The following is a 22,941-nucleotide window of genomic DNA, read 5'->3' as shown; positions in this document are numbered from 1 at the left end:
TCCAAGTTTTAGTGCAAAATAGACCTCAGACATCACTACACCTCCTTCTGCAACATGTCAGCACGCCTCTCCTTAACTAGGGTTCGGTACCTGTTTTTCAGGTGCCATTTCTTTTGAGGGGACATTTACGTGCAATGAAATGCAGAAATCTTAATTTTCACGCACGCGCTGAGTTTCCACCAATGCGTACCCTTCATCCTCCTTGTCAAGGTGTAGAATGTGACCATCTCCTCAGAAAGCTGCCTCGTGCCTCTTCCCAGTCAGGAGGATGCTAGAAACTTCAGAAGCTGAGGGTATTCTGTGCCTGGGAACTGGGGAAGCAGGGTGGAGATCTGTGACCATCCACACAAAGAACAGTCAAAGGGGATGGCCCCGAGGTCACCCCTCGCTGTTCCCTCTGTCCTCCACCGTGAGAAAGCTGTGTGCTCACTAGAACATCTCCTTTTTCTCCTCGGCTCACAAGAAGACTGCGTTTTCCCAGGGCCCCGTGGTACACAGGTGGGTCCCTGTGAGTTGTTCTGGCCAAAGAAACGTAGGTTTGAAAGATGTTCGTTCACCACTCATAGGCCCGACCCATTTCAAACCTCCCTTGAGCGATCCTTGCACTTGGAAAGCTAGCACAGTGAAGCGGTGAGCTCAGGAAAGCTGAGTGACAGAAACGGCGAATCCAGAACTTTGGGGGCATGGAGAGGTTGGAAAAGGAATTGGTTTCTAGAAGCCGATGGGACTTGGGGGAACAGATAAGAAACAGACGGGAAGAGGGAAGAAACAAAACTGGTTGGGACACTAAAGTCCTAGTAAAACTTCTCATCGGGACAAGTAGCCTCCCGGGAAGTATCAGGTTTAAGGGGTGACGCTCCTCCCGTTATCCCAAATGGCCTCAACAGGGGCTGCAGGAAGTCAGAACAATATGAGGGTAAGACAGCAAGGAAATAGGGCAGAATTCTGTGTGTGCTTGTTCTCTACTGCCGTGTAACAAATTACCCCCACATACGCTCTCTGGTGGTTCTGTGTGCGACCCTAGGATGCTGCCCTCGGGGGTAGGGGTACACTCTATGTGCAAAAGGATGAAATCTGCATTTGGCGGCCACAAGGCCTGCTGTGACAGAGACCAGCCGCATTAACCCAACTCACATCCCGTCCCCCAGGGCACAAAGGAAGCCTGCATTCCCCCCTTTCCCTGCTCCTAGCTGGAGCCCTGGGGCCGGTGCTGGCGAGGGTTCGGGGAGAAGCCACCGCCAGACTTGGCCCTCGTGAAACCTCACACTCCTCGCTCTGCTCGCTCACTGCCTTCCCCGCAGACCTCAGGGCCACGTGTGTCGAAGGTGGCGGTGTCGCGAGAAGGAGCAGCTGGGGTCCCCGATCACTGCTTGGAGAGCCGCCCGACCAACCAGGCACTGGACTCTGTAAGAAGTAAGCGGGTTGTCATGCCACGGACAGGTGGCTTTCGACGCAGCGTAACCCAGGGCACCCTGGCAGAGGGGCGCTCCCAGCTGCTCTGGACTCAGGCAAACCCTCCCCAGGGTCCCTGCTGAGTCCTGCTCCCGGAGCGGACGCCAGGCCAGGTCTTCGGCCGAGAGGTGCGTGTGCAGGGCTGCCCCGGGGCAGAGCTTGGGGCGAGGGGCCCTCACGGGAGGGAAGCCAAGCCGCATGCCCACCACGGGGCATGCACCTCGCCACCGTTCCCCCTGCTCCTGCCCACCCCTCTCCTGCGTGGCTGGACTGACGTGCAGAGGGGGGTGAGGGAAGGACACAGCCAGAAACCGCATCATGATACAAATGATAAATTATATTTGTACAGTAAATAAGTATCAATAGTCAACACAAGTTCAAAACCAGCCACCGGCCCCTGGGACTGAGAAAAGGGCTGGGTGACACCCCTACCACGGTGCCCATCGGGAGGGGGCGTGAGGGCATGTGTGTTACACGTGTGGCAGCGGCCGGTGGCTTCATGATCAGTGCAGCAGGCAACAGGGACGAGGCGCCTGGGACGGGCCTGGGCCGGGAGGCGGGGAGGGACGGGGGTCTCCTGGGGCCTCGGTGGCCCAGTGGCTACCATGTGGGGGCCTCAAAGTCACGTCAGGAAGGGGTCTTGACTGTGACCAAGAATCACTGGCCAAGTAGTCAGGTTTGGTCTGCTGGCCTGTGACGGGGTCCGGGCTCGCACCATACGAGTGAAAGCACCTCCCTGGGGAAGCGGCCTGCAGAGGCCCCTCCCCCAGGTCGGAAGAGGCCAGACGCCGCCGGGGCCCGTGGTCCAGCCCCGGGCCTCCGGCTCTGGCCGAGGTGTGGCCGGTTAGGAGCTCCGGCGGTGGCTCCTGGGGCCGGAGGACGGCCTCTCGGAGCAGCACGGTGAGCTTGTAAAAATAGCAAACAGGAGTGGCCTGAGAAGGCAATTCTGACTCCGCCCGCTCGCCACCGGGCATCTTACGGCTCTCAGGGCGGTGCTCAGGGTCACATCTCCTCCTGGAACCAGCGAGGGGGCGGAGGATGGCCGGGGGCGGGGTCCGCTGCCCTTGGGGTCGGGGTCGAAAAGTCCAGGGCGGAAAGGAAGACCGGAACGCCCGCCAGGCAGGCTGACCAGACGCGGGATTTGGGGGGGGGGGGGGGGGTCCCTTCCCTGGGGAGAAGCGCATCCTTTCTGGTCTTTATTTCATGACTTCATACTTTTCTTACAGTGGTGGGGGGCGGGGGGAAGCAGGAGAGGGGGGTGAGATTAGTGCACGTTTGTTAAAAATCTATTGTGTGAGAAGGACTTTTTTTTCCCCCTCCTCTCCAAAATAAGAGATGATTATTTTTAAGTCTGCAGTGTGTGTGTCTGGGGTTCGCAGCCGGGTGGGTCAGGGCCAGCCCCGGTCCCTCACCCCTCTGGGCCTGGAGGCTGTCCCCAGGGAGCCACGGGCACCCCCAGACACCCGCCATCTCCACGCCGTCCCCATCTTCACCCTGAGTGCGGATTAAGACAGAGGAGATCACAGACACAAGGTTCAAGACGCCTCTTCCGTTTCAGATTTCCACTGCCAACGGAAGTCCTTTGTCGATCTGCGCGTGCCTTCAGTTACAAAAGGGAATTAGCCGATACAAACTGGTGAGTCACATTCATACATTGGATTTTTTTTTTTTCTTTAACTTTCTTGACGGTGGTGTATTGGTAAGAAAAATAGCCTCTCTCAGGATCTAGCCCAAAAGGCTACAAATCAATCAGTTTGGGAAGTCACCAAAAAAAGGGAGTGAAAGAAAGGAAAAGGCGACTGGAGGCTGGGATGTTGTCGTTGTTGCTGTTGTAGGTTTTGTTTTTTTTAAATAAACATCATCTTTTATGTGTAATCAAATTCCCATATTTTTCCCTATAAAGAATCTGCTTTAGTTTTTCCATAAGGCATTTTTTTTTGTCTCTTCCTATTTAAATTTTCTTAGAGTTAAAACCATAAATAAGAGCATTTAAACCACTAACATGACACGTGCCAATATCTTAATTGAGCCAGACCTGGTAAATTCTATCAAAACTAGACAGTTAAATAAGAACCACGTTATAAAAATATTAGCCAAAAAAAGACTATTAGATAATTCTGCAAACTCAAATATGAAACTGTACTAAACAAAATATGTGCAAACGTATACAAGCATAGAGCCACGTGGCGGGGTTATGCTCAGATTAGTTTAAAGCTTGCTCTAGTGGATTTAATTCGAGTTGTTCCACGGTGGTGGTGGTTACTTTGAACTCACACACGAGTCAAAGGAAAATAAAATATGCACAACCACGTCCCCAAAAGGTGAGCGTCTCATGGAGCTGGTGCTTCATTCCGTCCACACCTGGGACTGCCTGGGTCCTGCTAGGGCTGGAGGTCAGGGGCAAAGACACGGTGGCTGTCCCAAGGCCCAGGCCAGGCAGCGTCCCAGAGGCCCTCGGGCTGAGGTTCAGGGCAAGGGCGACACGGACAATTCCCGCCCCCTCATCCAAGGCCCCAGAGAGCTGGCCAATCTCCACAGGAGCCGGGACCTCACGCTCGGGGTGGGGGGTGGGGGGGACGCGGGGAGGCGACCGGGCAGGGTCGGGCTACAGGCCAGGGACGGGCGAGCGGCGGCCTCAGAAGGCGCGGAGACCCGCGTGCCGGGTCTGACGTCTAGCAGGCCGGCCGCCGCTCGAGTCTGAGGATCGGGGCCGTAGAGGCAACCCTTTTATCAGGAAGCCGGAAGTGGAAAGCCCTAACACCCACCCCCCCCTTCTGCAATCGAGTCCCTGCTGGGCGTCCTCAGGCACAGGTGCTCTGGGCATTCGCTCTGTGGTGGGTCCCAGGCCCGGGCACTAGAGGAGGAAAGGGTTGGTTGTGCCGGCGGCCTGAGCTGCCGACGGGGGGATGCCCACACTGCCCCCCATGTTCATCGTGGCGGGGCCCAGTGGCGTCAGGGAGGAACCGCTGCCCCCCAGAGCTGGGTGCGGGGCTGTGGAGGTCATGGAGGCCACAGCCACGGGCTCCACCCCCGGGCTCGGCCCAAAGGACGTGCTGGTCCCCAGGACTGGGCTCCCCCGCAGCTGGTTCAGCGTCAGCGGCTGGGGCTGGTTCACCTGGAAGGGGTTGACAGGGGCCGAGGCTGCGGCTGCACCTGAGGAGAGAGCAGGAGGGACAGCGGCCCTCGTCAGGACAACATCCATCCCCAGGTCCAAGGGCCGGAAGCTGGCGGCCACCGGGAGCACGTGCTCTCCGCAGTCCACCCCTCTGGGAACAGCCCTTCCCGGCGCCCGCTGTTTCGCACACGCTATTCTGCACGCGCACACGCATCTGCCGGCTGGGTCTCCGGTGTCCGCGTGAGGAGACCGAGGCTGTGAGAGGCCAAGGGACTCATCCAGAGCCCCAAAGCCTGAATGGGGCAGTGCCAGCAACGTGCCCAGCTCGTGGGGCTCCCTCACGACGAACAGCCGGCACTGCTCCCGTGTTCCGCGTGCCACGCTCCGTGACCACGGGGGGCCGGGAATGAGGAGGGCAGAGGGGGAGCTGGGAACTGCTGCTGGAGGGTGGCAGTCCCCATGCTGGGCCCTGGGACCCAAGGGCTGGCATGATAAAGGCTCTGAGAAGCCCCGCAGTCAAGAAGTGCATGCAGCCATGTCTTACCCAGCATGTCCAGAATTTATCATACGTCATAAAACCTTTCCCCAGCTTTCAACAAAAATGTCCGTTGATGTTCTGCCAAAAACGCGAGAGCTGCCAGCACTGAGTCTCCAAAGCAGCCCAGCCCCAGAGCACGAAGGCTGCCTGCTGAGGGCACCCCCACAGGTCACCACCAGGAGACGCTGCCCTGCCCGCTCTCTGCCCCACCCTGGGGAGACACACGCCCTGCTGAGGGCACAGCCAGCGTCCCCGCACCAGCCCCTGGTAACCCTGCAGATCAGCCCTGCTGGAGCAGGGCCACCTTAGAGGTAGCAGAAGCCCCTGAGGAGGGATGGCGGGGCGCCGCCGGGTGAGTGGTGGGGGGAGGGATGGCGGGCCACCGGGGGGAGGGGGGGGGAAGGCCAGCCTGGCTTAGACACTGGGTTCTCATCCTGCACAGGGAGCAAGGAGCAACCACGTCCTTGCCCATCACAGGGTTGGGCAGGACCAGGCCCTCCACACACCCCACTTCTGCCCCAGGGTCCCCACCCTCAACTCTTCTAAGTCCTGGGGTCCCTCTTTTCTGCAGGGTTCTATGAGGGGCCGCGGCCCAGGGCTTCAGATCTGTCTTGCGGTGCGCTTCAGACTGAACGCCCTGAATGTGATAACATCCCGGCCCTTGGGGCTCCCAAGGCCTTGCTGGGAAATCTCGGGGGCGTCGGTCCCCGGAGGGAGAGGGTTATCTGGGCTGGGTGCCGAGAAGGACTGTGATCTCCCACCGGAGGGAGGGCGCTCCGGGCAGGGAAAGCAGAGGGGCTCGGGGCAGCTGAGGGTGTGAGTGCAGGGGCAGAGAAGGCAGGGCCAAGCCGGCCACAGCAGCCCTGGACGCTAAAGCAAGGGCTGGGGGCTTGTCCACACGGAGCCTTTGAGGGTGGAGAGCGGGCCTTTAGAAGGAGCCTGCCGGCAGGGAGGACACACACAGGGATGGGAAGGTGGGGTTCCGAGCCCTGGAAAGGCAGAATCCAGCCCCTCGCGGGGCTGAAGTGAGGGTCCATGGGTCCCTGGAAAGTGGCCCCCAGAGAGTGGAAAGCTGGGCAGCAAACTCCGGCCCCTCCTCACCCCACCACTGCCCTCGCCCGGCCAGGAGGCGGTGCTTGCCGGAGGGTCTCCCTGGCCAAGGGCACCGCGTCAGGGACAGCTTCCGCTCAGGGGTCTCGGTCTACCTGAGGAGAGGGGCCGTCTTCCAGCCCCCACCCCACCACTGCACACCGGCGTTCACACCCCTGCCCGCTGAAGCCCAGCAATTGCGGCCATGCCTCTGAGCATCTGGCACCACCGTGTGGGACACGGCAGGAAGCGCCCCCCGAGGGATGGAGGAGAGGTCAGGGCCCGAGGCCTGCCCCAAACCCGTTCTCAGGAAGGGCGGACGACCGGGGGGGGGGGGGGGGGGGGGGGGGGGGGCGGGAGGTGCGCATACCTGGTGCCAGGAACGGGTTGAGGGACTGGGCCGGCGGGGCTGGCCTGGTCACCAGCGAGTCCAGGTTCACCAGGGCCGCGTTGGGGCCCAGGAAGGACTCGGGGGTTTTCCGGGAACTGCTGGGCTTGCTCGAGGCGGCGGTCAGGGGCTGAGACTCAAAGGGGTCGGGGCTTGTAGTTCCGTTGTTTTGGGACGGTGGAGAGGCCACCGCCTCAGCTGCAAGATAGGGACACACGCGGGCACGGTGAGAGCGGAGGGTGGGGCCCCGAGACGCCAACCCCAGGAGAGTCCCAAGCGAGACACAGGCATTCCGGGGGGCACCCCGCGTGGCCACGCAGAAGACGGGATGTTCGGTGCAGGGCCGTTTCCAACAGACCCGACCGGGGACAGTCGGCCACAGGGGCAGCTCCCAGGACCCCCGGTTCACATAACCAAACCCAGAGCGCAGGGACAGAAGACGCGATGATGAGGGAAGAGCCGTATCACAACGTTACGTGAAGACAAGCAGGTGACAAGACAACGCAGACAGCATGATTACCCCCCCCCCCCCAAAATACCGGGGTGCTCCTTCAGGTTGCTGGCTGGGCACGAGCAGCTTACTTTTTGGTGTGTGTTCACTGTCCATTTTCTACAATGAACGTGAATTTCTTGATGGAGAAGAAAGCAAATTATTTTCAAAAATTCAGCCAACAGAGGGTGTACTGAGACAGGCTGGTGGGAACGCAGTGTGCTTGGCCAAGATGCAACGCGGCAATGGGGTTAAGGGTTCTTAAAAATGGTCATACTCTCCACTCGGTAATCCCATTTCTAGGAATCCAGTCTTGGGAAATAATGCGAAATGTGAACAGGGATGTAAGCACCAGGCTGTTCACAGCAGCATTATTTACTTGAGCGAAACCTGGAATCAACCTAAAATGTCCTCCCAAAAGTTACAGATCAAATAAATTACCGCTGAGCAACGCAAGGAGAATATTACACAGCGATGGAATAGTTGCTGAAGTCTTTTTTTTTTTTTTTATGTCCTGAGAAAAATTTTTCCATTTTTCAATCCGTTGTTCTTCTGTAAAGGAGGAGAGGCGGGAGGACCCAACTCCATCGGACAGTATGAGCGGAACAAAAAAGACCGTATACACAGAGCCCAGAAAACATACACAGCGGCTGGGGTGGGTGGAAGGATTACAGATGATTTTCATTTCCTTCCACAAACTTTCCCAAATTTTCTGCAGTGGAAATAGCTCTAGAATTGGGGGTACCTATTTTGCAAGTCCACGGAACGATGTCCACACAAAGAAGCCACACCGCCTTCTCGCTGAGGCACGCGTGGGTGGGCCAGGACAGTTAGGTTGTAAGTTGGCCCGCAGAGGACACGCATGGCATTTTGTTTTTTTAACGCAGCGAAAGAAAGACCCCAAGAAGCAGCACGTTCTATGTGGCCTCTGGTCCCCTGAGCTGAGAGGGGGCCCGAGGGGTGACCCGGGGCACCAGGCTGCTCGTACCTTAGACCAGGGCCAGCCAGGCCTGTAGCTGTAGCTGGGGGAAGGGGTGGGAGGAGGTGGGAGGGAGGAAGGGGGTGGGGGGTGGGGGGCAAATGGAGAACGGGGAGGGCACGGGGAGAAGCTGAGAGAGGAAAGAGAAAGGAGAGAAGTTGCTCTATGTAGCTGGGAGGCGTGGCCGGAGACGGACAGAGACAGCCTGGCTCTGTCCCTGGCCTCTGGCCTCGGCCCCCTCCCCCTGGTCCGGTCTCTCTGTACCCTACCTGCCCTGATGCCCCGCCAGCCCCGGGGGCACTGGGCCTGGGCCTCTGACAGGCACTGGGTGGGAGCCACAACGGGGGTGACGAAGTCGGGCAGAGACACCGTGTCCAGGCCCAGAGCTCAGGCTGTCTGCAAAAGGGGCAGCTTGGGGAGTGGGGACTCGGGAGGAAAGAAGACAGTCATAGCGGCTCAGGCTGGACAGCGGGGGCCCATGCTGGGCTGGAGCTCGTGCAGGCAGCCTCTGGGGTTTGGGGGCGGGGCCGAGGCAGAGAGGTGAATGAGACAGGAAACCCAGGCCCGACACCAGGACGGGGTGAAAGAAAAACCCAACCGCATGACTTTTCACTGCCAATGTGTGAATTCCTGCAATCGGCCACTTACAGCTCCCGAGACCAAAACACAACAAAATGCAGGAAGTCGATAGGTCTTGAAAGCCGATTATTTCTGCAACAACTGGGCTGGTCAAAGGCACAGACGTTATGGAAACGACTACCATCTTTCACATACCTGTTCTTTTTGAAGTTCGGAGGTTGTCAAATTCAGAAAAGTCATCTTTAATTGTACCATTCAAATTACTGAAGAGATCAAAGGCCCCTGGGTGAACATAAGAGGCCGGTGACTGTGGGCACATCAACATGACCCCGCGATTCTGCCGTCCAGTCTACAACCCAGGGGTGTGCTGGGAGCAGGAGGGGAGAGGTCTACCCCATCGCACGGGGCTCAGGGTCACCTGGTGGTCTGGGAGGGGGCCAGGCCGAGGATCCTGGCCTCCCAGGACACGGTGTGGGGGCGCCTGCCTGCGACTGCTCCCGCCTGCCCCAACCCCAGACTGAAGGAGGCGCTAACGTGGGTGGAGGTACTTGGGAGCTAGGTTTCGAGACTTGGATAGAGCCTGTAGGAAGCTACTGGAAGGAGCGCCCAGAGGGTAGCCCGCCCAGACCCCCTCAGGAAGCTCCCTCTGGACAGAGGCACAGTGCCCAGAAGACCTGTGAGCTCACCCTTCACGGTGGGCTTGTGGCATCGGGAGACTGGGGACAAAGGCTGCAGGTGATGGGGTAGCAGCAGCAAATGTAGGCAAACCCACAGATCCCACGCCACAGAGCCAGAAGAGGGGAAGGCATGGGGCCCAAAGGGGCCCTCGGAGCCTGGGCAGAGGGAGGTCTCACCAGTGGCCGAAACAGGCTTGGCGGCCGAGGCTGCGGCCCAGGCGTCGGCTGTTTTCCCAGCACTGGGGGCCTGCTGCTGTGGGGCTGCCCAGGGGTCCGAGCCCTTGGAGACGGAGGGTATGCTGGCTCCGGTGGGCACTCCCCACGGGTCGACGGGGGCAGCTGGCTTGGCACCTGTGGAAAGGCAGGGTAGGCTCAGATACATCCTCGGAGAGCACTGGGCGGCTGGGGAGAGAAAGGAGAGGACGCTGGGCCCCATGTCAAGACAGGCAGTCACCCAAAGGGTGCTGTCCCACGCCAGCAAAGCTGGACAGAGCTGAAGGCCAGGGCCGACAGCCATCGGGGGTGCCCACCCTGGGGAGTGCACTGGGCCTGGCCTGCTGGGAAGGGACCAGACAGGAAACCGCGGAGAACCTTTCCAAAGTCCCCGCCATACACGGTCTCGCGAGGAGCCTCCCGAGCTAAGTTCGAGCCCGTCTCCCCGGAGTCCACAGGCTTCCTCCAAGGAACGAGCCCTGCCCATCTGCTGCTCCAGCCACAGGCCCTGGCAGCATCCCGTCCCCACTTGCTTTGAGTGGTTTCTGCTTTTGACAGACGGTGAATAAAACAGAGGTGTATGTGAAAAGGAATCAGAAGCAAATGCCTATGTACCTAGGCAATAAAATGTTTTCAAACCGTCAGTGGCAAATCAACTTAGTGGGTCACAACCGGTTTTCAAAAGAGTAAAAGAGAATGCACCTAATATAAGGGGTCGATCCTGTTGTACCAGTCCTTCACCTCGGTCACACACAGATACGGGGCGTTTCTCACGCGTAAGCACGGACACACAACCTGCACCTGTAGCTTCTGATGGAGTCACAACAATGTTTAAAAGCCACAGCTTGGCTGTCAGCCTGGGTGGCCCAATCGGTTAAGTGTCTGGCATCATCAGCTCAGGTCATGATCTCGGGGTCTGTGAGTTCGAGCCCCGCATTAGGCTCTGTGCTGACAGCTCGGAGCCTAGAGTCAGCTTCAGATCCTGTCTCTGTCTCTGTCTCTGCCCCTCCCCCGCTTGTGCTCTGTCTCTCCCTCAAAAACAAACATGCGAAAAAGTAAAAACAAACTAAAAGCCACTGCTGCCTTTCAGGGAGAAGTGCCCCCCGCAATGGTGGCCCCACCCCAATCCTCATCAATTTCGTGTTAGCCCTTCCTTCGACTTCCCCCTCTACCCCATAGAGGCAGCCTTACACAACCTATCGATCAGCTGTGCCTTTCTTACCTATATATAAATGTACACATCCTGTACGGCCTGCTCTATTCACGCACGCCACATTTTATTTGGGAGATTTCACCTGCGTTGACGTGCAGTGGAAACGTGTTCCTTTTTACGGTTGTATAATATTCCGCTCCGTGGCGGGGCAGGGGGTGCCCACATGTGATTGGTCCGCTGAAGGCACTGGCTAGGTTTTGCTTTGGTTCTCATCCCCAAGTGCGCTCATACGTGTGAGGCCCTCGGTCGAAGCTCCTTCCCCTTCACCGAGTGATGCCCGTGTGGCCTCCACAGTCATGCCTTATGCTGTGTGGGTGCAAGTCCTGGTGCTCTGGGAACTGCCCCATAATCTCATTAATGTTCCCTGCATTAATGTTCATAATGTTCCATTAATGTTACCTCCCAATTTGTGGCTTTTCTTTTCACTCTCCTTAAGGTATCTTTTTTTTTTTTTTTTTAATGTTTATTTTTGACAGAGAGAGAGGCAGAGAATGAGCAGGGGAGGGGCAGAGAGAGAGGGAGACACAGAATCTGAAGCAGGCTCCAGGCTCCGAGCTGTCAGCACAGAGCCTGACGCGGGGCTCGAACTCACGGACCGCGAGATCGTGTCCTGAGCAGAAGTCAGACACTCAACCGACTGAGCCACCCAGGCTCCCCCTTAAGGTATCTTTTGATGAACAGAGATGTTCTGAAGTTTAATGGGGAGAAACCTATCGGTATTTTCTTTTGTAATTTGTGCTTTTTGTGATGACTAGGAAAGCCTTCCCTACACCTCAAAGGTCTTTTTTTTCTATGTACACATTTCCTTTTTATTCTGTGTGCACATCTCTTGCAAGTGACGATGGCCTAATTCTTCCCAGCCTTCATCCTTTTTCTTTCCTTTTACCGCCTCACTGTGCTGGTTGGGACCACCAGCGTCAACATAAAGCACGAGTGTGGGCAGCCAGTGTCCCTGTCTTGCTCTTACGGGATCAATTTTCAACGTTTTACATTAAATGGTAGCACTTACCATTTATAGGTTTCTTTCCTTCTAGAAGCCCTTAATCAGGCTCTGGAAGCTCCTCATTATTCCAAGTTTGCTAAGACTTTCACAGTGAATGGCTGATGAATTTTATGAGTTTTAAAATTAAGATGATAGCATGATTTTCCCCTTCTCGTCTGTGATTTGGTACACGTATGTATACGTTTTCTAAGGACGGGGTCCTTGCAAACTTTCTCCTGATGTACTCTATCATTTTTTATATTTTTCATGTTGGTTTAGCAACTATCTGCTTTTTGCATCTGTATTCCTGAGCGGGAGTGGCCTGACAGGTCTGTTCTCACACTGTATGTCCTGTCTGCTTTTGATGCTAAGGTTATGCTAGTCTCATAAAATAGCAGGGTACTCCCTATTTTCCTACCCTCTGAAGGAGTTTGTATAAAGGTGGAATTGTTTCCAGAGTGGTGTTACAATCTGCCAGGAAAGCCCTCCGGGTAGATTGTGGGGTGGGGAGGATTTTTAAGTCCTGACTCGATGCCTTTAATGATGATATAGCACTACCCCTATTTACGGATTTCCTACTGATCTCCGGTCAGCTCTGCTAAGTTTTCCTTCTAAATTTATCCACTTTAAGTTTTCAGATTGAAAGCACAGAGCTGATCAAACAGCCTCTGACTCCGTGTGAAACCTTGGCAGTGTGGGCAGTTATGTCCCCCTGTTTCATTCCTAATAACGCCTGCGTCTTTCCTCCTTATTTAAAAAAAAATTTTTTTTAAGTTTATTTCTTTAGAGAGAGTGAGCTTGAGCAAGGGAGGGTCTCAGAGAGAGAGAGAGAGAGAGAGAGAGAGAGAGAGAGAGAGAGAGAGAGAGAATGGGAATCCCAAGCAGGTCCGCATTGTCAGCATAGAGTCCAGTGTGGGGTTTGAACCCACAAACCACAGATCATGACCTAAGCCGAAATCAAGAGTCAGACGCTTAACTGACTGAGCCACCCAGGTGCCCCTCCTCCTTATTTTTTAAAATTATTCTTGCCAGAGATCTGTTTTATTTGTTGCTCTTTTCGGTCAGCGATGACTGTCCCGTGTGTTTGTTTTCTAATGCACTCATTTCTGTTCTTATCCTTACTTCATTTCTTCCACTTTCGGTGTCACGTTATTCTGTAAACAGTGAAAGCTACCAGTTCCCCCCTCACTATTGCTTTAGTGGCCCCACAAATTCTGGGATAAAAATATTTACCTTACTAGTTGGTTTTAAGTGTTTTGATTCTCATTAGAATTTCTTCTTTGACTCAAGAATTCAGAGGAGTTTTTCAAATGTCAAGCATATGGAGTTTCTCTAGTCTTCCTTTTGTTGCTGAGGATGTTGTAGTCAGAATGTGTGTTCTAGGTGATCCCGGTTTCCAGAAATGTGCTGAGGCAGGCCTTTTTTTTTTTTTTTTTTTTTTTTTTTTTTGCCTAGCACAGGATCAAGTCTTTGCTAAGTATTCTGAAGGGGACTGAAAATAATGCGTGTGCTCCTGTCACTGAGAACAACAAATCCGCAGGCTTATGAACTGTGCCGCTCAAATCCTGTTACATTTTTACTACTTTTTGTGAAATGATATGAAATATACATATTGGTCTCTGCACCCTCGGCTCCTGGTCCCGAATTCCTGAAACCCTTGGGATCTCTTAAGTGACCACAGCACTGGGAGAATCTCTTGCTCAGCTGAGGCGACTCTGGCCGGGTTCCTTGGAGGGCTCCTGGCTGGAGCTAGAATAACCAGAAAGACCAAGTCACGATGGGAAGCTGGGACATTTCTGCGGCCTGCAAATGTCACTATTTCACCTTTGCTCCTAAGGAATACCTTCAATGAATCCAGAATTCCGGAGGGTAACAGATGTTTCGCTGGTGTCTCAAAATGTATTTTACCATCATTCTGGCAAGAAAGAGGCTTCCCTAGGAAGGGAATTCAAGGTTGATGGTGTTTCTTCCAGCGCACCTAAGACCTTATTCCACTGCTTGCCAGCAATGGCCATCCTCGTTGAGAAGTCAGCCGTCCGCTTGACTGCCGTCTCTTTTCAGTGGTGCAAATGCTCCCTTGGGTTTATTTAAGACGTTCTCTTCCTTAGGGGCGCCCGGGCGGCTCAGTCAGTTGAATGTCCGACTCTCGATTTCGGCTCAGGTCATGAGCTCACGGTTCGGGGGTTCAAGCCCCGTGTTGGACTCCATACTGAGTGGGGAGCCTGCTTGGGATTCTCTCTCCCCCACTCTCTGCCCTCCACCACCGGCATTCTCTCTCTCTCTCTCTCTCAAAAATAAAATAATGAAACATTAAAATAAAAACTAAAAGATGTTCCCTTCCTGTGGTGTTCTCCAGTCTCCTGCCAATGTGCCCAGGTGGGGATTTCTTTTACTTTATCCTGCTTACGATTCACTAGGCTTCCTGGATCTGAGAAGTAGCACCTTGCCACAAACTTAAAAACCATCAATCATTATCTTTTCAAGCATAAACTCTTCTGGAACTCCAAAGAGATGTGTGTTAGATGTCCTCATTCTGCCTGTGCTTCCCCAGCCACACTGACCTCCCCAGCACCCCCAGACACACAATAGGGCACGTAAACCGCCTGCTGCCTCTGGGCCTTCGAGTCCCTCCGCCTCTCCCCTCCCCGCTTGCCCTCACTAACTCCTCTGGAATCACTCAGCTTTCCTTTAGAGCACCTATCGTTTAGCACCATAACTACTCCTTTGCCTAAGAGTCTCCCTGGGCTGTGACCCCCGTCACGCTCCTCCCCGCTGCAGGTGTGCGGGTGGCTCCTGCGACAATCTGGCTGAGCTCTGAGGTTCAGAGAGGGCAGCAGGAAGGGTGGTGACTGCCAGTGTCAGAGAAGACCAGGGAATGTCCCCCAGGCCTCCAGAGGACTCGCCTCTGGAGCCCGGAGGACTCGCCTCCCTGGGCCCCATTCCCAGGCCCCTCTTAACAGCCCCAGCAGCAGCGTGCATGGCTGGGCACGGGCCAAGGCAGACGGACCTGCAAGGTTCACTCCCACCACCACTTGGACACCCGAGCCTGTCAACTCCTGTGTGGACCTGGGACCTCTCCTGCTGCTTCCCCCAAACCCACACCCTCCAGAGGCCTCCAGAAACACCCACCTGCCTCCAGAAGCTGCTCTGACCTTTCCTTCCAGGTCTTCCCAGAAGCACACACAGAGCCACCTCCCTGTGACTGTGACAGCTCTCCCCAGGCCCACTTCTGCCAAACGTGACGAGGTGCTTAGCAGGACACTGGTCCTGGCTGGGATCACAGTGGGGATGGGTCCTTGCTCTGTCCCCAACACAGCACCTCACGGGGCCTTGGTTCTCCACCTTGACTAGAGGGGGCCATGTGGTAGAAAGTGTCAGGGAGAGACTGACAGACTGCTCCGGCTCCCTGTGAGCAAGGGAATCTTTTTTTTTTTTTTTTTTTTTTAATTTTTTTAATGTTTATTTATTTTTGAGAGAAAGAGAGACACAACGTGAGTAGGGGAGGGGCAGAGAGAGGAGACACAGACTCCGAAGCAGGCTCCAGGCTCTGAGCTGTCAGCACAGAGCCCGATGTGGGGCTCGAACTCACAAACCGTGAGATCATGACCTGAGTCGAAGTCAGACACTTAATGGACTGAGCCACCCAGGAGCCCCAGAGCACGGGAATCTTGACACCCTTTCTTCAGCCTCCCCTTGCTCGCCAGCAGCCACGAGAACTGAACGAGCTCGTCAGGAGACTGGTCTACACCCCCCAGCTCACCTGCGCCAGGAGGACACGGACCGGGAGGCTCACGCTCCTGCCCCTGCAGACCTGACCACCTCGGGCACTGTGTGTGAGAGCTGCTGCCCGTTCCAGCCGCTCGCCTCCATCAGGAGACTCCTGGCCACTTTCCAGCACTCTTGCCCTGTTTCCCTGAAGGATACCCTGACTTCCTTGGGAGAATTACAACCCCCCCCCGCTTACTCCCAGTCCCAGTCCGAGGCGGACTGACCTTGCTGTGGCAACCGGGGAGGGTTTCCACCAGCTGACGTGAACCTGCAAAGTACCCCGGTCCCAAGCCCCCCACTCCCAAACCCCTGGATGGCAGAGGAGCTACAGAGAAATCCTCCCTATCCCTTGGGCTGTGGACTGAGAACATGAGGTAGAAAGGAAGGATCAGGCATTCACGGGAACCCAGGCGGCCCCCACAAAGAGACAACTCTTGGGGTGCTCCACCACCCCTCCAGCCCTGGGCCCCGGGCCTTCCCCTCCTGGCCTCACACGGGCAAGCCCCTCGGCAACTGCACACCTGCCACACAGGTGCAAAATCAGGCTTTGCTCTTCCATCCAGACCCTAGCTCGGGCAACGAGGGTCGAAACACCAGTTTTCCCTCAAACTGATAAACGGGCAACGGTAAGAGTGAAAACAAAGTGCTTCAATGTCTCCGGAGGAGCTCCTTTTGCATGAACACGGTAACGTGAGGCTATATACACCGCGTGCATTCTAATGCCCTCTCCGTGAGCTGGCACCACGCTGAGCCCCGTCATCCTGGGCTCACAGGCAAGGCTTCCCACACGGGGCCCCCCCCCGCTGCTGTGCAACTCTACCCTAACGTTGTTCGAGAGCCTCTTATGACCCCCAGTTATTTCCCACGTGCCCTGCGTCCCCTTTAGAATATGCTGAAACAGCACGGCCAAGAACTTTAAAACCCAGCACGCACGATGCTGAAAATCCACAAGCTCCGGTCCAGAAAGAGCTCCCTGCCCCCGCACCGCCGTGCACGCAGACAAAGGCACGGTCACAGCCTAGAGAGCTTTGCGCATGGGATGAAAGACGCCCTCGGTTCAATCCCTGGCCAGTCATCCAGATGACCACGGATGAGCCGCTTAGCCATGGCGGGCTCCTGGCTTTCCAGTCTCCGAGTGGTGCTTGGGGACCCATGTGTGTACCAGGCACCGTGCTGACTTTTGGAGTCACAGGAGGCTACACGCGGTGGCACCTCGCTTTCCTCAGACCTACCTGGGGGACAGAAAACGTGCCCTCTGCTTTCCCATGGGTGCCGACAGCCCACATAAGCTAGCCTGGCGGGGCAGACCCCCCTTTACGCCTGCTGACAGCGCGGCCCCTGGGGACCGGCGCTCCGTCTTCCTCCTCCATGAATGGACAGTGGATTCGCTGCAAGGCTCCTCTGTGCTCTGTCCTCCATGTAGTCGACGGGGCCCGGGCCACACCACAAACCCAATAAATAAATGCTTGTTGAAAGTGCGAGTGAATGAGAGCAAAGGAGGATGGAACTCGGGGCAGAAAGATCAAGCGGCTTCCGCCTCCCGCTCTGTGGGCCCATTCATAGGGAGCAAGTGTCCCTGGGCCCCTCCCCCGCCGGCCTGGTGGGCCTGGCTCATCCGAGGCCTCGCATAGGAATATTCATGTGCTGGGGGGGGCGGGGTGGGGGGCAGTCACATTGTGGGGGTCACAGAACTGAGTGGCGGGGATCGTCAGGAAACCAGCAGCACCACCTGCTGCCACTGGGGCGGAAGACAGCCTCTGTCCTGGCCCGGGCAGTGAGCGGGCCTGAGCCAGCCAAGGCCTTCTGAATCACCAGGCTGTCTGCCCCTCTCATCCCAGGTGGCTGCTTTGTGTGTCTGGAACAGAGGAGGAAGTGCCCCGCTGACCCGGCGGGCTCCGACCGCCCTCCTCTCAGCCCTCAGCATTTCCTCCCAAGGCCGCTTGGCCAAGCCGCCCCCAGTGCTGCTTGGAGAGAACCGGGAATGGCAGGGCTTTGCTACGAAACAGTGTTCCTTTCATCCGGGGGCGGGGGCGACTACCAGCGCTTGGGTAGGAACTCTCTACATCTTTCAAATTTATGAATGTGTTTCCGGGCAATGGGGTGGCCCAGAAAACACACACTAGCGGATTCTGCCTGAGGCTAATCGGCAAGTCTGACACCGTGTCTTGCTCTGGAGCGGCTCTCGGAAGAAGGAAGCAGAGAGGGGCTGTATCCATGCTCCAGTGCATGGAGGAGCTGGTGTGAGGCCATCTCCTGCAGGGCTGTTGGAAGGGGAGCTTCAGAGCTGCACAACCCACCTCCGGGGACAGCCGGGGGCTGTGTCACGGTGCCACAGCCCTGCACTGTCCCACGGGAGCCGTGCAGTGCAGAGTTTCTGATGCCTGGAAATACCACACAGTGCAGATGGAAATACCTATATACATGTGTAAGGCCGGATATACAATATGGCCTCACCTATGTGAAAACATAAGAGCCAGAAAAAGACAGGAAGCAGATAAGCTAACATTCTAACACTGGTTATCTCCATGCTACGGTCTGAGGTGACTTTTCCGGGACACGCACGGCCACAGAAGGCTTCTGCAGCAGCCCAAGATGGCATATGGCGATTCCAAGAAAGGATTAGGTGCCACATGCACTGAACCTGCCCCTAACTTGCCGTGTGACACCAGAGGAAGGAGGAGCCTCTCTGGGCTTTGAAGTCCCCTTTTCTCCCCAAGTCACTGGTTAAAATGCCAAGTGCGTCAGAACCAAGGACAGGGCCCTGGGTTGGGCGAGGGGCAAGAAAATGGCCGACCAGCAGTCCGCAGACCACACTGGCCACCAGCAGATATATCTGATCAGCCCCAACCATGTTCTCACTTTAAAATTCCTTGTCGGGGCGCCTGGGTGGCTCGGTCGGTTAAGCGTCCGACTTCGACTCAGGTCATGATCTCGCGGTCCGTGAGTTCGAGCCCCGCGTCGGGCTCTGTGCCGACAGCTCGGAGCCTGGAGCCTGTTTCAGATTCTGTGTCTCCCTCTCTCTCTGCTCCTCCCCCGTTCATGCTCTGTCTCTCTCTGTCTCAAAAATAAATAAATGTTAAAAAAAAATTTTTTTAATTCCTTGTCAACATTTAAAAATTAACAGATTTCAGGGCGACTGGGTGGCTCAGTCGGTTCGGCATCCAACTTCGGCTCAGGTTGTGATCTCGTGGTTTTTGGGTTTGAGCCCTGCATCGGGCTTGCTGCCAGCAGTGTGGAACCTGCTTCAGACCTTCTGTCCCCCTCTGCCCGTCCCCCGCTTGCGTGCTCTCTCAGAAATGAGCAAAAATGAACAGATTTCAAAAATTTAGGTTTCCATCTTCTCTTTAAAAAACTGGATTCTAGTAGCCAAAAAAGTGGAAACAACCCAAGTGTCCATCGAGTGCTAAGTGATTAAACAAAATGCGGTGGAACTATAAATGGAATGTTCTTCAGCCGTTACAAGGAACGGAGTGAGGACACGTGCCACTACAACAGCGATGAACTCTGAAAACATCACGCCGAGTGACACGAAGCAGTCACAAAGGCCACACGCTGTTTGATTCCATTACACGTAAGAAATATCCAGAACGGGAAGATCCAGAGACAGAACGCAGTAGACTGGTGGTTGCCAGGGGCTGGAGGGAGGGGTCACGGAGGGTGACTGCTTAATGGGAATGGGGTCACTTTCTGGGGTGATGGGAATGTCCTGGGATTAGTAGTGATGGTGGCACCACACTGTGAATGGCTAACAACTGCTGAAGTGCCCACTTTAAAACACCCTATGAGGTCAAGTCCCTGGCTCGATCAAGACACCCAGCTCCAGGGCACAGGGCTATCCCCCAGCCAAAGGAAGGGAGGGGCAAACTCGTTCACTGAAAATTCATAAATTCTGTGTCTCCTGACCTGGTGACACATACCCCTAGTAAGTCAAAGAGCAAAAAAAAAAAAAAAAAAAAGTAGACAGAAGTAGTCTCCCTCCCAACCCCCAAGCCCCACCCCCACCACTCCCCATCAGCCACAGACTCAGCAGAATTCAATCTTGTTAAACGCACCCGGCTCCTAGCGTGCCGGTTTTCCTTTCTGGGCACTAGAAAACGTCCTGTCTGTTTAATGATCCATTACGCAACTCCAAAAGGGATTGATAGTGTTTCCTGAAGAACATCCTACCCATAACTCAAGGTGGCCATCACGTTACAGAGGAACTATTTCTCAAATTTAAAAAATAAAGTCAAAGCCACTGTCTGGAAGGGGCCCAAGTGGGCATTTCCAGGAGAGCTGCCTTCGCCATCCCTGTGTATGCTCAGTAACACTTTAGCCCACAAGCTCCCCGGGGGCGCAGCGCGCAGGCCATGGGCCATGAGAACTGCCAAGCTCCTGGCAACCGTGGTCCTGGCTTTCGGTGACCGAGATCCTGTAGGCCATTTGGCCTGCAGTTTGCCCCAAGGCCCAGAGGGCTCCTGCCAAAGGAAATGTGGGGACCTGCCCGGGTCCCTGAGGCCAACGGCGTTGCCAAAGGACATCTGGGGCTGATACTGCCTTCTGGACAAGGCTGCCAGGCCCTGAGGGCCCCGACCCCATGCCCTTGCTCCCCGCTGCCTGTAACCTGCACCCACTACACCACTGCACGCTCTGGGCCTCTCAAAAGCCACGCCTTCTGCTAGGCACACCCTTGCCTCTTCACAGCCTGGCCACCTCCTGTGTTTCCCTGAAGGTTCCTCCGAGATACCTGTCTCATGCCTGCCCGACTCCTGAGCTAAGCCCTGTCCCAGGATGCTCTTAAAGACCCACCGCCAAGGCCCAGCCCACCATCTGGTGTACCTCTGCCATGCTGGAACCCTCATCTTGCCCCCACCTGCTCAGGACCTTGAAGGCAAGACCACTACCTGTTTGCATCTGGGTCCCTGAGTAGCAGGAAAGAGCCTGGCGTTCGGTACACTTCGGCAAACGTCCAGGGAACCGAGCCGAACACAAAAGATGGTTCCAGCTGGGGGAAACAGAGACCCCAAAGAGACACACGCAAGTTGCCACAAAACCTACCGCCGGAAGTTCCCAGACAGATCAGCCATGGCCGGCAGGGCTCAGAGCACCGGGTGGGGGGAACCTCCCGGAGCAGCAGGCTGGGTTGGAAGCCATTACAAAGGCTTCAGGCCAGGCCCTGTGTCCAGCCATCAGGAAACCCACAGGCCCAAGATTTCTCCCCAGATTAAAGCATCTGCGCCACACTCGTGTTTCAAATCTCCTATCACAGACTCTCCGACATTTGGCATTAAAAAGAACTTTAAAATATTCACTTAGCCTAGTAAACTGACTATTGCTTTATGTAACAGGTAGGAAGAATTACAGCAAACACATCCTCTTTTCATTAGCAACCACAGCAAGCACATCATAATTTCCAGTTATGTATTAGTTTCTTAACCTGGGGTGCTGGGTGCAATTCTGAGGCTCAGAGAGTTGACACACGTCCCAGAAAGGGGACCAGCCATTTCTACTGTGTGTGGGAAGCAAAGAGGAAGTCAGCTTTCCCTCTACCAAAGCAGAAAACCATTCAAAACAGAAAGCCCTGTGTTGCAGTCCTCGGGAGGACTTTACTTGACATTATGGTTGGGGACTGGAGAAGCCCCAACCCGCCACCAAAGGCCTGCCTCACTCCCACCTCCAGAAGGGGGGAGAGAGCAAGAGGCTGTGCCCTATTGCCCTTCACACATCCAACAGGAAGGCACGGGAAACGAAGGGGGCAGGTATTTACCGAACGATGGCCAGGGGTCTGAAGAGCTGGCTGGGGCTGCCGGCCCGCCCCAGGGGTTCGTCTGGTTGGCTGAGGCTGACCGGCCCCAAGGCTCTGCTTTCTGGGCAGCAGGGCCCGAGCTGGGGAGGGCGTCCATTAAATCCAACAGAGTGGTCTGCTGTGGGTGGGAGCCATGCTTTGAGACAAAGAGAAGGGGACAGGTTTTACTTGGCTACAGTCACAACAAATATCCACGTGTTAACCATAAATACTGTCTGCCTCCTAGGAAGAGAAGCCCTCTGGGAGGTGCCAAGAGGAAACTGAGCTGCCCACCCCGCCCACCTCCTCACAAAACCAAGTCTCAGTGCGGCCCAGGCTCCACCCACACCAAGCGATATACTTTGTGCCCAATGCCCCGCCCACCTTCAAAGGCCCTCAGGGCTTTCCAGAAGGACTCGAGCTTTTGCCCAGGCTGCAGCCTCCCTCCCGAACGCTGTCCCCACCAACCCACCGTGCTGCCCCCAGCTGCCAGCCATCATCCAGGGCCCTCCTTCCTGGGGGGCGGCCCCGCCCACCCGCTCGCATGCCCCCCCCCCCCCCCCCCCCCAGCTACTGCCAGGGACCCCGTGGTGCTGTACCACAGGAGATCACTGGAACCGCTGGCCCTGTGTCTTCTGACTGGATGAGCCTGACGGGAGCAGACCCGCGTCCTAGTCACCTTAAGCTCCTAGCAGGCAGCCTGGCGCAGAGTAAGGCTGATGACGGCAGTGGAGACCGGCACTAGTGAGGGCTTACCCTGTGCCAGGAATTTGTTCCAAAGCACTTGACGCTTGGCTTATGTAAGGGCCGCCAAGACCGCCTGGCTATTATCGTGCTCGTTTACACGGGAGGAAAGGGAGGCCCTGGTCAACAGAAGCCCCTCGCCCATGCCCATCTCCTCTGGGGCCTTGGGAGTAATGTCTGGGGCGGATGTGTTTTCTAGTACGTCCTCGGCTCACTCATGCTCAGCACGGGCCCGAGGAGTATTTGTTGAGCCAAGGGAGAAAAGAGCACCTTCTGAGAAGGCAGGGTACTCTGCACGCTAGGTTTGGGACATTCCCCCAGCGACTACGGGACCGTCTCAAACGTTTACCTTCCCCATGAAGCGCTTACCTCTTTCTTTTTGGGAACTTTAACTGTGTCTCTTCGGCTCTCTTCTAGGGCCATCTGTAATCTGAGGTCATCACCCCGCCGGAGGCGCTCTTCCTGTAGAGGACAATGGGACTTGGAGCTGACCGTGACTGTAATAACATCACGGTAGAGAACAAAGCAGCGCTGGCCAGGAACAGGATGCGCAAAACTGTAGTACGCATTATTTCAAAGGAAGATTGGAAAAGGACTCGTGAAACACAGTCTTCTATCCCGAAGGTATAGCCCACAGGGCTCCGCCCCACCTACTTCGTGTGGCTTCCCTGATTTTGGGGTCCCAGCAGGGAGACGGGCGCAGGCACAGCCAAGTGAGGGAAAGGGAACACTTTTTCTCAAAACGAAAATGGCTTTATAACTGTAATTATAGAAGCAACACGTCTCCATATAAAATACAAAAGTCTGACAGCCCAGAAAGGAATTAGAAAAGAGGATGAAAATCACTTATCATTGCACCTCGCACAGCACATGCTTACAGAAAATGGCTGTATGTTTATTTCTATGATTTCAAACAGAAATGATTCATTATACAGCTGAGCCTCCAACAA

General features: G+C 55.7%; 2 protein-coding genes across 4 annotated transcripts in view; one reads left to right on the top strand and one right to left on the bottom strand.

The window, feature by feature from the left end:
• Positions 1-22,941, top strand: part of B9D1 (B9 domain containing 1) — a 186,825-nt gene that overhangs the window by 18,302 nt on the left and 145,582 nt on the right. The gene's annotated exons all lie outside the window — the stretch shown is intronic.
• The window catches only part of EPN2 (epsin 2), an 85,058-nt gene continuing 63,885 nt past the window's right edge, over positions 1,769-22,941 (bottom strand). For 2 of the 3 annotated variants that reach the window (XM_053892679.1, XM_053892681.1), the window contains 6 exons: positions 22,361-22,453; positions 21,230-21,404; positions 9,485-9,658; positions 8,826-8,912; positions 6,565-6,780; positions 4,189-4,605 (listed from right to left, as the gene is read on the bottom strand). In XM_053892679.1, coding sequence (XP_053748654.1) covers positions 4,307-4,605; positions 6,565-6,780; positions 8,826-8,912; positions 9,485-9,658; positions 21,230-21,404; positions 22,361-22,453 — 1,044 coding nt within the window. In that variant the 3' untranslated portion in view covers positions 4,189-4,306. Of the gene's footprint in view, positions 4,606-6,564; positions 6,781-8,825; positions 8,913-9,484; positions 9,659-21,229; positions 21,405-22,360; positions 22,454-22,941 lie in introns of all 3 variants that reach the window. The other variant, XM_053892680.1, reaches the window with a different exon arrangement.

Source organism: Panthera pardus, unplaced genomic scaffold (assembly GCF_024362965.1).
Source record: "Panthera pardus isolate Hobbes unplaced genomic scaffold, ASM2436296v1 HiC_scaffold_3, whole genome shotgun sequence".
NCBI classification, from domain to species: Eukaryota; Metazoa; Chordata; class Mammalia; order Carnivora; family Felidae; genus Panthera; species Panthera pardus.
The sequence above is the reverse complement of the archived record's forward strand: the minus strand, read 5'-3'. Positions and strand labels throughout refer to the sequence as shown.